General features: G+C 46.4%; 1 protein-coding gene across 8 annotated transcripts in view; it reads right to left on the reverse strand.

The window, feature by feature from the left end:
• ULK4 (unc-51 like kinase 4) overlaps positions 1-14,933 on the reverse strand; it is a 364,809-nt gene that overhangs the window by 164,302 nt on the left and 185,574 nt on the right. For all 8 annotated transcript variants that reach the window (XR_004950599.1, XM_016163283.2, XM_036219850.1 and 5 more), the window contains exon 32: positions 1,595-1,700. Coding sequence is in view for 7 of the 8 variants with exons in the window: in XM_016163283.2 (XP_016018769.2) it covers positions 1,595-1,700 (106 nt within the window). In the remaining variant the exon portion in view is untranslated. The remainder of the gene's footprint in view (positions 1-1,594; positions 1,701-14,933) is intronic.

The following is a 14,933-nucleotide window of genomic DNA, read 5'->3' on the forward strand; positions in this document are numbered from 1 at the left end:
AGCTTGAATGGATCATGGACCTAACTGTAAAATGAAAAACTATAAAACCCCTAGAATATATCAGAAAACCTAAATGACCTTGGATATGGTAACCTCTTTTAGATACAACAGAGTTCGTGAAAGAAATAATTGGTAAGCTGGATTTCGTTAAAATTCAAACTCTGCTCTACAAAAGGCAGTACCAAGAGAATTAGAAGACAACCACAGACCAGGAGAAAATATTTGCAAATACACATCTAATAAAAGACTATTATCCAAAATATTCAAAAACCTGAGCTCAACTATAAGAAAGCAAACAATATAATTAAAAAATGAGCCAAAGTCTTTAATAGACATCACCAGAGAAAATATACAGATGGCAAAAAATGTATATGAAAAAATGTTCCACATCACATGTCACCAGGGAAACATCGATGAAAACAGTGAGATGCCACTACACACTTATCAGAACAGCCAAAATCCAGAACACTGACATCACCAAACGCTGGTGAGGATGTGGAGCGACAGGAACGCTCATTCTTTGCTGGTGGGACTGCAAAGTGATACAGCCACTCTGGAAGAAGACGGTTTGGTTATTTCTTATAAAACTGAATGGTTAGCATAAAATTAGCAATCATGCTACTTGGTATTTACAAACGGGCATTCAAAACTTATGTCCATACAAAAACTTACACACAGATGTTTATAGCAGCTTTATTCATAACTGCCAAAGCTTAGAAGCAACCAAACTATCCTTTAGCCAGAGAATGGATAAACTGTGGTACATCCAGATAATGGAATATTATTCAGTGCTAAAAAGAAATGCCATAAAAAGACATGCAAGAACCTTAAATGCATATTACTAAGTGAAAGACGCCAACCTGAGAAGGCTGCATGCTGTATGATTCTGACCGTATGACATTCTGAAGAAGGCAAAACTATGGAGACAGTTAAAAGATCAGTGGGGGGGGCGGGTTGGAGGCTAACGGGCAGAGCACGGAGGATTTTTAGGGCAGTGAAAATACTCTGTATAATATTATAATGATGAATATATGTCATTATACATTTTCCAAACCCACAGAATATAAAACACCGAGAGTGAACCCTAAGGTAAACTATGATCTTTGGGTGATTACGATGTGTCAACGTAGGGTCATCATTGGTAACAAATGTACCATGCTGGTGGGGGACGCTCATAATGGGGGAGGCTGTTTTAAATTGTAATATTGCAGACACACATAAGATGTAAGGTAAAGCCACCCTCGACCCAATTAATCTCATTTTACAAGATGCTTTTGACCACATATGTTTTTATTTCGATCGGCAGCAATAAATCAAAATACTACCTTATACTTCTATTTATCGGTCTATCACCTTTGAGCAGTGCCTACTGACTTTGTGCCATGAAAGAGAATGAATTAATGTAGGGAAACTATCACAATCTAACCACATTTCCCCTTTTCGCTAGTAACACTATTATTTATAGATCCTTAAACATCTATGTTAACAGATCAACTTTAAATAGTACTTCTTGATTTCCCACTATGTAAGATGCGAAAACTTACAAAAAGGCAAAACTCAACAGAATCGAAGACGAATTCTAAGAAGCACTTACCCTGTTCGTAAAGTAGCTTCATGTTCGAATCTTTGCAGGCGACCAGATTGTTGAGCAGAGCAATCACACTCTGCATGGTGTTACCCAGAATGTTCTCCTGATGCTCCTGCAACAGATTGCAATTTCCATCACTTTACAGAAAAATGATTACGTACTAAAGACAAATAATCCAATAACCTACATCCCTTCATTCTCTGCATAAAAGTCTGTGATCATCTCTTCACATTTTAAGGAAGCACACGCTCCTGCGTTAAGGCACACCCCATCAGTGAGTTAAGTGACTTGGGTGGCAGCCTGAACCATTCAGAGCAACGGTGCTGCCGTACGCAGTCCCCTGACCATGGACTGAAAGACAACCACACAGGCCTCTGTGCTGTAACTGGATGGCCAAAGAGAGTGACCCGAAATCAAGTACATGAAACGTAGGAGGCCACACACCTGAAAGTCATTTTGAGATCACACAAGAACACTACTTAAAGTAGTCTTGCAATTTCAGGAGTAAAGTGGTACTGATATTGTCCTACATAAGTCTCTTATATTGATGGTGATGTCAGATATGACCTATTGCATCACTGCTTTGGTGTAATAAATGACACTTGGGACCTAAATGAGTGAATTCTGCCTTCCCCCAACACAACATTATAGAGCAGGGATTAACTCTGGTCCTAAAATAAATGAGGAAAATAATCCTCCAGTCTTAATTTCTCATTCTGAAGACAAAAAAAAAAAAAAAAAAAGTCTTTGTAATTTTTAAGAGATCTCAAAAATAACTTGCTTTAGTTTCCTTTTTCATTCCCCTGCATTTTTAAATCAACAACTAACGCAGATTATGACTGAAACTATAAAATTTCAAATAACATAAAAATAAAGAGGACGTCTAAGCTCTGAGACCAGAGTGAGGCAAGCCACACACGTAGGGGACAAGAAGAACGGTCAGCGAAACACCAGCGCTGACGAGAAGTGAGCGCTTCAAGGCGTCTAGCTCGCCTCACTCTAATCCTGGCCCCGGCCCTCGACCACTGTTAATAACCAGTCCCATCCTAAAAAGGAACAATTTAGAAGCCTCCACCCAGGACTTTTCTTGCTCATTCTCTCCTTCCCTCCCTCTTTCTCTCTCTCTCACACACACAGAAAAGTACATGGTTTGCTCTGTTTTTTAAAACAAATTATATCATACTTATTAGCTTACACAACAAATCATAGCTATTATGTACCAGGCACTGTTCTAGGCACTTGAGGTAGATTTTGGAACAAAATTAGGATCCCTGTCTTCACAGAAATAGGTAACAAACAGGCATAAGTAAGTATACTGTATAATGCGTTAGAAGGCAACAAGTGCTACGACAAAAAAAAAAAAAAGTGGGAACTTTATATCCATTTGTAATGACTAACGCAGAGCCAAAAATGTACATTGATCATCAAAATGGAAAGCTGGTTCCTTGGAAAGATCAACAAAGTAGACGAAGCTTTGGTGAGTCTGATCGAGAAAGCAGGAGACAGTGAAGAAGGTGGTGTAAATAGGTTCGAAGATGATTTGTGAAGACATACGAGAATGCTAATGCCCGTCTGTAAGTAGAGCTGACCATGACACCTGCTTTGGCCAATTAAACTCCTTTGGCCAGAAGCTTTAAGGGCCATTGAGGGCTTCGGCGTCCTGTTTTTCCCTCTGCCCCGATGACCAGTAATGGCCAGATGGCGGAGGCTCCGCTAACTCAAGTCTCAGAGTGAGGACAAGCAGCAGAGCGGCCGGGGACACACGGTTCCCAGAGCTCACAGAGACGGCACTGCCTCCACCTCTGAGGCTGCTGCCCACAGACGTGTGCCTCCCACTCGCGGAGCCACTCACTTCTGTGAGTCTTACCCTCCGGCTTTGCTCGATGCAAGATGGGGGCTTTGCATTCCAAACACAGAGGCCTAAAAATTTCTAACTTTCTTTAGAAACACACACTTGAGAGTGGAGATTAATGCTCGGCTGTTTCGCCGACATCGGCTCAAGATTAATGGGGAAGCGATGGTCTGCCACCAGTTTCATCTCATTATTCTTACCGTGGGTTGGAAGGAAAGGGTGATTAATAAGCACCGGCACGACATGACATGTTACTCATGATAAAGTCACTAACGATACATAGGAAACCTGTTCTTGGGAAGAAAAGAGAGGCTAAGAAATCTTTTTTTTTTTTTTTTGGTCTCATTCAGTAAAATAACACATACCACCACTCTTTGTTCAAAGACCAGTCTGTAAGCAAATATAGGCCCAGTCTTGCTGGAGACATATCCACGGTTCCTTTGAAACCCATAATTTTAATGATTAAATACATCTCGATGCTCTTGGCAAAACTTCAGTTTTTCCTTGTGCTCACAGTGTGAGTGCTACTTAATTGACGGAAGCATTTATTTTAATATAAAAGTCAACTGCATCACCCTTGAACACTAAGCCAGCATCACAGTCCGGCCAACCAGGTTCTGAGACTCCTGACCTGCGGGTCCCAGAGCGCGGCAGAATGAGGGCCTCGCCAGCCCCACTGCTCGTTCTGCAGAGGGCCATACAGCTAAGGTACCCCCGGCTGTCAGAAGCCCCCACTACTGTTATTCCCGGAGGACTCAGTACAAAATATTTCATACAGGAATAAAAAGGAGGCCAACAACCTTGTAACCAGACTGAGAGAAACGGTTCCGTTTCAATAGCCTTAGATGGTCACCAGATTGGGGGTGAGATGGAAAAGGGGGTGAAAAAAGAGAAAGGATTAAAAAGTACAAATCGCCCGTGATAAAAACAGTCATGGGGCTGTAAAGAGCAGCACAGGGAATACAGTCGATAATATTCTAATAACCGCATGGTGTCGGGGGTACCAGACTTACCGGAGGGATCACTTCGTAAGTTACATAAATGTCTAACACTATGCTGTCGCCTATAACTGAAAAACTTAAAAAGTTTTTTAAAACATTTGTTTAGCTTCTTTGTCATTGGTTTTCAAACCATTCACAGACTGTGAACTTTGTTCAAGATAAAGCAGTGCTTATAAGAATTGTATTACTGAATGTCGTTTATGAACTCTTCCCCTTGCAGGTGCATACACTTCTTCTGTGGTGTGTGTGTGGGGCACAGAACAGTCCTTGCTCCTGCCCCGGAGGACGACGCGGTTCACCAGGGGAACCGGGGCCGCTCCTGTGGTGGCCTGGATCGTAATTTCCCCCAGGAAGACTGCTAAATGCATGCGAAGAGCAGTTGAGAAGGTGTAAATACGAATTTAGTACACTTCTATTAACTTCCATCAAACTGAGTTATTCCCTTTGCCTTAGCAATTTTAATCAGTTCGTTCTTGCTGCTCACGACCACACTAGCCTCCAGGGGACAAACCATGCATCGGAAAACACCAGGTTTACTCCTTAAAGTCGGAGTAGATAATTATAGGAAGGAAGAAAAAATGAAGATGAATACGTGGGGCCAGAGTGCCTCTCGGGCACACGCGGAACCGGTGCGAAGAGCAAAGGAAACGGCAGGTTTGGTTCAAAGACCAGGGGCCAGAGTCAGGGGCTAGGGGCAGGGGTGTGACTCCGATGGAAAGCTGTGTCCTCATGAGATGTGCCTCTAGGACAGTCCCTCCCCCAGGGCACACTTCTTTCACCCTGGGACTCGGGTGTAACAGAAAGCTAGGTAAAATCCTGATACGTTTTTTACTTTACTCCCCATGGCTCATAAATAAAGCAAGGAGTCCACACCACGGGCGCCTCAAACGTGCAAGGAAAGCACTGTGAGCAGAGACGGAAACAAGTGACAATGACCTGCATCGGGGCCTGTGGCACAGGTCGGGGCCCAGGCACCGGCAGCGGCGTCTGTGCTGACCTCGGCAGGCAGGGCCGGCGCAGCCATGCGGGCTGAGATGGGGCAGGGCACGAGCGACAATTTACTGATGTGGTGCTGTTATGGGCCATGGCGTGTACCCCAAGCACTTTCCCTGTATCGTCTCATTTAATCCTCACAAAAACACTGACATGGCCGCAGATCTCTCCTTTTTACAGATAAGGACACAGGTTAGCGAGGTGAAGTGTAACTTGCCAGGGATCTCCCGGCTCCTCGACGGCGCAGCTGGGATTCGGTCTGTGGCATGGCGGGAGCCATGCCCCTAATGGCCGCACAGCACTGCCTGGTGGCCAAGCTCCGAGCAGGAAAGAGGAGGGCGGGGTGTCGGGGTCACCAGGCCAGTCCACACGCCCTGGTTAGACACCACCTCCTGAGGACTCGCGGGGTTATGCGGGAGGCCAATTTTGGGAGGGTGCAAGGTGGAAAGAAGCAGAGAAGTTCTGTTCGGGGGCCGCCGTCATGATGGCGCCCTCCCCCCTTTCATGACGCCACGTGCCCTGCCCTGTGCCTCCACCGCTGGGATCTCCCGGCTTCACAGGGGCCCTTACTGTATACATGGCTGTGCTGTAAGACATGCAACCCAGGACGCAAGATGTAGGAATTAGACAACTACAGGAAAGAAAAATAAAATGAGCTTTTCATCCTAAAGAACGAAACTACATGCTAGAGCCGCTGTTAACAGCCGCATTATCCAGACACGTGGAGTTAGCACTGGCTGAGGGGCGAGGACGAAGAGAAGGCACCACGGATGTGCCACGGAGCCACCGAAGGCCACCTCCCCGCACCCTAAGATCATGGTGAAAATATTTAACTCCTCCGTCCGTAACCCACTGAGAAGCACTGCTGACCTAATTTGTGTGCCTAACACCAGAGTGCATGAGCATTTAATAAACAGAGCCCTTGGGAGTTCTAATAAAACATTGCATTTGCCAGTAGAGATAATTAGAATTGAAGCAGCAAAATTCTAGTGTTTGGCAACACAGATGAAACAACTTCATTAAAATACAGCTTCAGCAAATGAAAGGCAGGCGAGCACTGGACCCTGAAGAATCAGCCTTCTCAAAACTAATTGCTTCGGTGCTTAAAGAGGTCAGCCCCGAAATACCAAGGGCACAGCAAGGAAACGCGCCCGAAAACCGATCAGCTTTCCCAGAGGGGTCTCACCGTAAACACCGCGTAATCCTTTATTCTGATGTGGGAAGATGGAAATGGCGCTAGGAGACTGCAGATGTCCGGAGACCGCGTTCAGCGGGGGTCCGAACGGCCGCGGCGGGGAGTAGCTTTAACGATCAGAAGCGACAGGGAACCATGGCCACGCTCTGCTCTTCGGCCTCTGGTGTTGAGTCAGAATTCGAGAGACGACAACGTCGAGGACCCGATCGCAGGCAGGTTAGAAACCACGGAGAGAAGGAAAGGCAGGAGCGCGCGCGAACGCTACAGTTTAGACACAGACACAGGGCCCGTCCCAGTTCACACGTTTGGAACCCGCGCTAGAGAAACCGGTGCTGCTCTCAGGGGCCCATCCACCGGGCGCGTGTTCGCACACAGCGGGCAGGTGCTGCTCCGGGATATCCTGGGGTGTCCGACCACTCCCCTTTGCATACATCCTCCCACAGAGCTAGATGCCTAGGGATCTGGAGCCCGCAGAGATGGGTCTTTGGAGCATCCGAATGAAATAAACGTATTTGCGGGTACGAGGATACCTGTTCATATTACTGACTTTTCGCAGGGCTGTGCCACGGGCAGCTCGAACGCAATGGAATCTAAACCGAACTCGACATCCCCTTCCCCTCCCACTTCCTTTTCTGTTCCCTGTTTCAATCAACGGCCCTACGATCCACCCAGCTACCCAGCCATAAATCCTGGAGTTACCTGGGCCACTGCCTCTTATCTTCACAGCCCATCGGCCACAAAGTTCCCTTTGTTCTCCCCCAGTCCCTCTTGAATCTGTCCTCTGCCTAAGATCCGGCACTTGTCATCTTTCGCTGGGGCTGCCGCTACCTTCCAGCAGGGCCTCTACTTCCAGCCTCACCTGCTCTACTGCTAACCACGCTCCTCATTCTGCAGTGGCAACTCCTCTCCATTCCTGGGGCTCAAATGCGGCGGCTGCGGGCCTGAGAAGTGCATCAGGGTCTACAGCAGGCTTAGGGCAGAGGACCGCTGCTTCCCACAGCCCAGTGCGCTGTCCAGGGCCCCCGTGGGATTCAAAGGCCTGCAGGGAGGGCAGGTTAGAAGAGCCAGGAGGCGGCGAAAGCAAGGGCACTGTTTGCTGCTCTGATGCCTTCGGCCCCAGAGGAATGCTGCCTCATGATTTCAGAAATAGTCTCGTGACTTACTGAGCTACATCCTGACCCCCGAGGGTGAGGAACAGAGAAGGAAACAAGCCGGACTGAACTGAAAGGGCGCAGATTAAGTTAACATTAATTCACTCGTTTGCCTCATAAATATACACATGGGACTTCCTAGGAAGGCCAAAATGTGGGGGTCCAAAGCGGGGATGTTTGGGGTGTGAAGTTGGGGCTGGGTAACTGCATCCGGGCGTTTGTCCTGTCCGCCGTGAAGCAGTGAAACAGCTCCTCTGCCCTGCGGTCAGGCCGCTGGGGGCTAGCAGGCGGGGACAGTGAAGAAGCATGCTCCTCTCTGACCCACAGCCAGAAACGCATGGCGCCCTCGCCCTACGAGCCTGGAGGGGCAGAGCTGGGTCCCTGCTTTTCCTTGAGTCGTCATCATTTGCCAGCCTCCCTCCATCTTTCTGAGAGGAAAACACTTTGATTATTTTTAAATTTGACAGGCAGATACAGCAGAGTCCCTCTGGCAGCAGCAAATGCGAGTCACCGTTAGTGACACATTCCGGCAGCTGGCACAGAGGGCGGATCTAAGTCAGCTGGTACCACATGCCCATCAGCGAGCTGAGCCCCGCTCTGGAATTCGGTCCTCGTGCAACAGCAGTGGCAGTGTGCTGTGGGTGCCCTTCTGGCCGGTGGCTTGCGTCACGTGACATTTCCAGTCCTGCTCTTTCACGTTATCTTGGCTTCCAGCAGGAAGCTTCCATCTCCTTGGCTCCCATAAGGGCCCTACACCTAAAGGAAGCACAGTGGGCCAGAGCCAGCCCTGCTCCTCACCTAGGAGACCCTGACGACAGAGCCGAAAGCAAGCTGCCAGAACCAGTGTCCCTGGGGATACACTGGGCCCCTTTGACGTGTCTGCCTGCAGTGTTGAAAGACAGGCCAAGCTGCCCTGCACATACACAGGCCTGAAGTACGGGGGACGAATGAGAAAATCTAAGTGTGCATCTGGACACACAATCCCTTCTGCCTCCTCCTTGAATCTCTGCTACTGTCCAAAAGTAGAACCTCCACCATCAAATCACAAAAATGAAGGCACACTAATATTCACTCTTACAAATTCAGGCCAGACGTCGTTTTCCCGAAGCGGGGGCCGTGGGGAAGGCTGCCTTTCATGTGACACGGCGTCTTCATCGCGGCCCCGTGCCTGCCTCCACCACGGCACACCCACCACGGGCACTGTAACTGTCGGTCTGATCTTGCTTCACCTGACGCCGGGCCCTTTGAGGGCAGAACTGGGATTTTAGCCCTGTACCCGGTGCCGAAGTGCAGTGGCCCCTGGTAAATTCACAACAACAACAAAAAATCTTCCTCAAAGTTGCTTGGGTGAGTACAGCTGGGAAAGGGATATTAACTTCTCCTTCAAGAAGTTAGCTTGTCAATGACTAGAAACTGCCTTCGATTAAGCAATTGATATTTATTAGCATCTAAACTTTGCTACCGAATGGCATGCAACAGAACCACAAAGGAAGAAAACGATATTCCTCAAAAAGTATCCCGTGGATACATATTTGCTCTTGAATGCTGTTTGCTATAAATAAGTTCAGACTCTTTTACTTTAAAAATACATAAAATCTCTCACAAGCTAAATAATTGTCAAGGACTCACGAAGTGCTTGAATCAGCATGGAAAATATATACTCCAAAAATTCTGAAAGATGACACAGTTTTAATGGGACTCTATCAAAGATAATTGCTTATAAATATCTCATTCTAAAAAAGCAAGAAAATATTACATATGGTGAAAATGAATGCAGAGATCAATATATATGATTATCACAAGACTTTCAATTAGTTTGTTGTTTTTGTTTGTTTGTTTGTTTTACAGCTATCTTTTACTATGAGAGTTTGCAAAGACTATGAGCGTCTGCAAAGTTTTTGCAATGGGAGTTTACCAGGTATTGGCAGTCATGGTTCCTGCCTCAGAGGTACTAGTAAACTTTGTATGAAAGAGATTTTAGTGGGAATTGGCTAGGAATTTATTTTAACCTAGGGTTTTGAAGCACATAAAGGAATTAGCATAGTGAACAGAAAGAAACTAGGCTGAGAAAAGATTAAAAAAAACCTTCTTGTCCTGCCCTAAGCCAGCTGGCAAAGCTGGAGCAAAGCGAGAATCATCCGCTACTGGACTTTGGAAGAACCTTAGAGACCCGTCTAGTTCCATCCTTCAAGGAACAGAAGCCCCAAGACAGGAATATAAAGAGTAGAGCCTGACTTCAACGCAGAAATGCATCTTCCTTTCCCACTAGCTCCTTTCACCCTTGCGATTCTAAAACTCACATCGAGGTATGTAGAGTCAAGTAGGCAACTTTGAAATTGGTAATTTTTTGCACATGGGAGTGATGCTATATGTAAATCCTGCTCCTTGGAACTTAGTAGCGCTGCTGACCCAGCACCTTCTCTGAGGTCAGCTCTTATCTCTGAACAGCGAGTGGCAACTGGGCTAGTCCTGAGGAAGTGGGAATCCCTCGACATTACGCCTCCTGCTCCCCAGGCCCCCAAAGCAAATACTTTCTGGATCTGACGAGATTTTTCAGCCAGTTTTTGTGGCAGAGGGCTGCTCTAAAGAGGTGATAAGAGAGTCTGGCCATCTCAGAGTTGAAATTTTAAACAGGGAGCATCTTTTTCCAATAAATTATTCCGAGGAGATTACAAATCAGACATCGGGGACCCGCAAACACATATGTGGGATATTTTAAAAGTCGGCAGCTTGAGGCGGCTCCGATCTTTGTCAGTCGCCCTGGGATTTGCTACTCTTGGTATTTTACACACAATCGCACTTCCGGTCTCAGTCCCTATGACTGAAGGCGATCAGTTTCCTTCTATAACAAGTTATATTTATATGATCACTTTTAACATTTAATATGCTCCTTTTAGGCCATACAGTGTTAGAAACTATCACATCTTGGAGAATAAACTGGTTGTGATGGGATAAAATAACCTGAGGAATTTTTCATCTCCTAGAAAATATTTTGTGTCCTTACTGGCATTTTTTTAAATCAGCTGGAGCTAGAAGATACCCCAGACATAAGTGAAACCTGGGCAGAGTCGACAAGAGTCATCAGGGAGGGTCGAGGGGTCTTGTGTTGGAAAAGGTTTGTGAGAAGGCATCAGTGAGCCCACAGACCCCGGGTGTGAGCAGGGCACATCCTGGGCAAACAAGAATAAGGAGGCTTCAGAAGAGTCAGGAGACCAACCAACTTGACCAAAGGAGAACGTGACCATATTTTGGCTGGTCCCCACTTTTGAAGTCTAGAAGGGAACTACTGATAAATTCTTAGGCCAAGCCAGGTTGGGCATCTCCTAAAGGCTTTTAAACATCAGCTTAAACTTAACCCTTCTCTTCAATATGTACCCTGGGGATCTTGCCCCATCTGACCACTGTTCACATCCACTGTTTCCGCATCAAAGCAACAGCCCCACCAACCCATGAGAAGTCCCCTGAGCTCAGCAATGAGGAAACGGAGAAGAGGGGGAAGGGAAGGCTAAGCTGTTTTCATATTTTCAACTACTGTGTTCTGATAAACGCGCTTCGGCTTTAAGATCGTAAATGTCAAGACGGCCCCGTTAGATTTTCCTCGTGCAAATTAAAGAGAAAACCAGAAACCAGAATGAGTGCTAACCAGGGAGGGAAGGAAGTAGAATGAAAGGAAGAAAGCCTGGGGAGGGAGGGTGGATGGGAAGGGAGGGAGCGGGGATGGATGGATTTCCCCCAAAGGAAAAGTGAGCTCAGGAGGGCTGAGCTCAGGGTACAACCCGTAGCCCTCAGGAGCTAGATCGAGGGGTCTCTGCGTCACTAGGCAGCTGTTCACCTCCATCTGAACTAAAAATCAGTTCACAGACCTTGCGTTGGTGCAGCCACTGCCAGTGCCTCCAAACGCTGACCGCGTCTCACAGGGAGGTGCGTAGCGACAGCAGATCTTGTCCTCACACATCAGCGCTGCCGAACGTCTGCCCCCAACTGACCCGTGCCATTTTCAACAGGGAGCAGAAAACCAAGCGATTCCCTTCAGCTCCAAGCACTTCGAGCCCGGTCTGGATTTCAGCAGCGTGCGAGCTGGAACTGCTCTCTTGCTGCCGAGCCGTCGCCTGGCCTCGCCTCTGCGGGCCTGCAGAGCAGGGGCGACACACCCCTTTCTGCATGTAAGTTTTTAAAAACTTCATTAAAATTGGGTGGCGCTGGTTAATAAAACGGGTTCAAACGTACAATTCTGTAAACCATGGTCTGTACATCGCATTGTGCTCACCACCTAAGGCCAAATCTCCCTCCGTTACCACGTATATCTGACCCCCTTATGCCCCTGATAAGCACCATTCTGTTGTTTGCGTCTGTGAGTGTTTGTCTTTGTTGCTTTCAGTTTTATATCCTGCATGAGTGAAATCATACGGTTCTTGACGTTTTCCATCTGACTTCTCTCACTCAGCATGATATTCTCAAGACCCATCCATGACATTACGAATGGCAGTATTCCATTCTTTTCGTGGCTGAGGAGTACTGCATCGTACATATGCGCCACGTCTTTATCCAATCATCTGTCGAAGGACACTTTGATTGCTTCCATGCACGTGACTTCTGATGAGAGCTGCAGATGCCTGGAGGTGTGGTTCCCTCAGGCTGACTGGCTGACTTGGAACCCTTCCTTCCTCAGTGCGTGCGTGTGCCTGAGTCAGTGCGCCTGACGATGAGGGGGTGGTGGCTGTCACGAGCTTGTGGGGGGAGGGGTGAGAGAAGGGGGCTGATCTTCAGGAAATGCCCGAGCTTCGAGGACACACGTATGCCATTTGCAGAGGACTGGGGTTTTACTATTTGCCAGTCTTAGAATCTCATCTCTCAGGGTGCAAGTAACAATTTTAACAACCAAACCAACACACACACACACACACACACACACACACGCGCGCGCGCGCGCACGACAAAACCTGTTTTGGAATAAATAGTAGCGAGGGGGCCGAGCACCCAGCTGCATCGCTGTGTGTCAGCTGCCGCACCCGGGTGCTGGATGCCCCACGGGAGAGCCGCTGGAAGCAAGCAGCAGGAGGAGAAGCATTTTCCGTTTACAGAGCCAGAAATGGAAGCCTGGGAGATGTGATCTGCCTGGAGACCCAAGCTAAGGCTTTTCTCTGCTCTGACATTCTTTGATGCTAAATCCAATGCTGTTTTTCCAAACAAATCTTGGAATCCAGGCCTTGTGACTACATACAAACAAAAAGACTCCACACAGTCTCGGATATTTGTGGATCGTGGCAAAGATCACTCAGATATAAGTTTTGGCACCGGATTGGCACCACGCCCTCATCCACCCCTTGCCAGAATGCTCACTGATCAGCCTAAGAACACTATAAGATTGTAATACATTATGAGAAAAAAAAAAATCCTCAGAATCCTGCCTTTCTTCAGCCTTCTAAAAGAACCCTATATACCAGACTCAAACTGAGCTACCATGAAGTCCAACTTCATCACATAAACACTGGCAGAAAGGGAGAAAAAGTTTATGAACAACTGTCCTCGCAGTTAGTCACAGGATTTTACAGTATGAAAAACAGAACTTGGGCAGAATGAATAGATTGTAGCTAAGCTCTCACATTTAAAAAAATAAAAAATAAACCAACGAGGTTTTAATGTGAAATTGTATAATTTTAAACATACACGAACATAATGAAAATCTTTACAAAGTACTATGTGAACAATCTGTTGATTATTCATCATTTTGAGTAGTCTGCCCAGCTGGTATCCTTTTGTATTAGAGAAAGAGTTCACTATTTTGAAGAATACTTTCTACACATAGCTGAATCTCATTCTTCAACAATCCGCACTGAATACCAGCTGTGCTGGCCCACCGCAGAGCCAATGAAGTACCCCACACCTGCACCAGGATACCTGCCCTTGGGGGGCTTCCTGTCCAGAGGGAAGGCAAGGCAGACCCTCAGAAGAGGCTGGGGGGAGGGCGTGTGCAGGGTGCCGAGAGAGGCAAGCAGCGCTCTCGGTAATCGGTTCTGATTACTCGGAACACTTGGCTAAGACTTTTGGAATTCACACTAAATCACGGTTAAGAAGTGCCTCAGATAATTATTTCTTTTGGATTCATTGGAGTTAAACTAGAAATACGCCGTCGTCATAAATCACAAATATCGGTTGTATCCTTTCTGCATAGAGCGGACAGGTCATCCTCATGGTCTCCCCCTCCGCTTACCTCTAACCAGCCTTCATCACCGGGCCTCAGCCTCTCGCTTGTGCATTCACTTGGTCCCATGGGCATCTGGGCTTGGACTTCAGACTGAACCTAAATTAGCTGGACTCAACTTCTCTGGCTGGAAAGGCCAGCACTCTCTCCCTAGCTACATCCAATAGAGCAGGCAATACTCTATGGAGGTGGGGGTTCTGGTATATGGATTTTTAATTATCCCACCTATAAAGCTCTATGAAGTATAAAAGGCTAATACTATTACTGATTGTGTTCCTGTGTACAAACATGAGTTAGCTGTGGATATGCTCAAAGGCAAAGAAATAACTAGAGGAATTCTTTAAAATCCCCAGGGCCTCTGACTTCAGGGGACATTCATCAGTAAGCCTTAGTTTTGTTTTCAACTCTAGAATCAAATTTCTTCCGTATGAAAGCTCTTCGATAATGATATTCATGGCTTTCAAGAGATGGGGTTAGAAAGAGAATGTATGAGACTCTGAATGTGAGACACGGATATCAAATAGAAAAAAATGAAAGAACAGCATATTATTAGCTATTTTTGTTTTTTAATGGAACTCGCAGGCTTCTCTGTGCTCCCCACAAATGCCTCAGAGTTGCAGTGTGACAGGAAGCCTAAATGAGGTCTCAGAAAAGATAATGGAGCTTTAATGATGGAAATAGTAAGAAAATTAAGTCTCATCATGTTCCATTAAGAATACTCTTAGCTCCCATTTTTACTAAATTATTTTATTATGATTTTGCCTCTGTCTATTGAAATAACCTTTTATGGCAATTTGATTTGCAAGCATAAATAAGTCTCATTTATTTTCCACTGTGAAACCCTATGAGATCAATAAGAAGAGATGGATCATCTAAAATTTTACCCATTCTGCAATCGGGAAGTAACCATTCAGAGAGATGAATACTTTGTTTTATATTTATGTTTGTGAG

This window comes from Rousettus aegyptiacus, unplaced genomic scaffold (genome assembly GCF_014176215.1).
Source record: "Rousettus aegyptiacus isolate mRouAeg1 unplaced genomic scaffold, mRouAeg1.p scaffold_m13_p_4, whole genome shotgun sequence".
Classification (NCBI taxonomy): domain Eukaryota; kingdom Metazoa; phylum Chordata; class Mammalia; order Chiroptera; family Pteropodidae; genus Rousettus; species Rousettus aegyptiacus.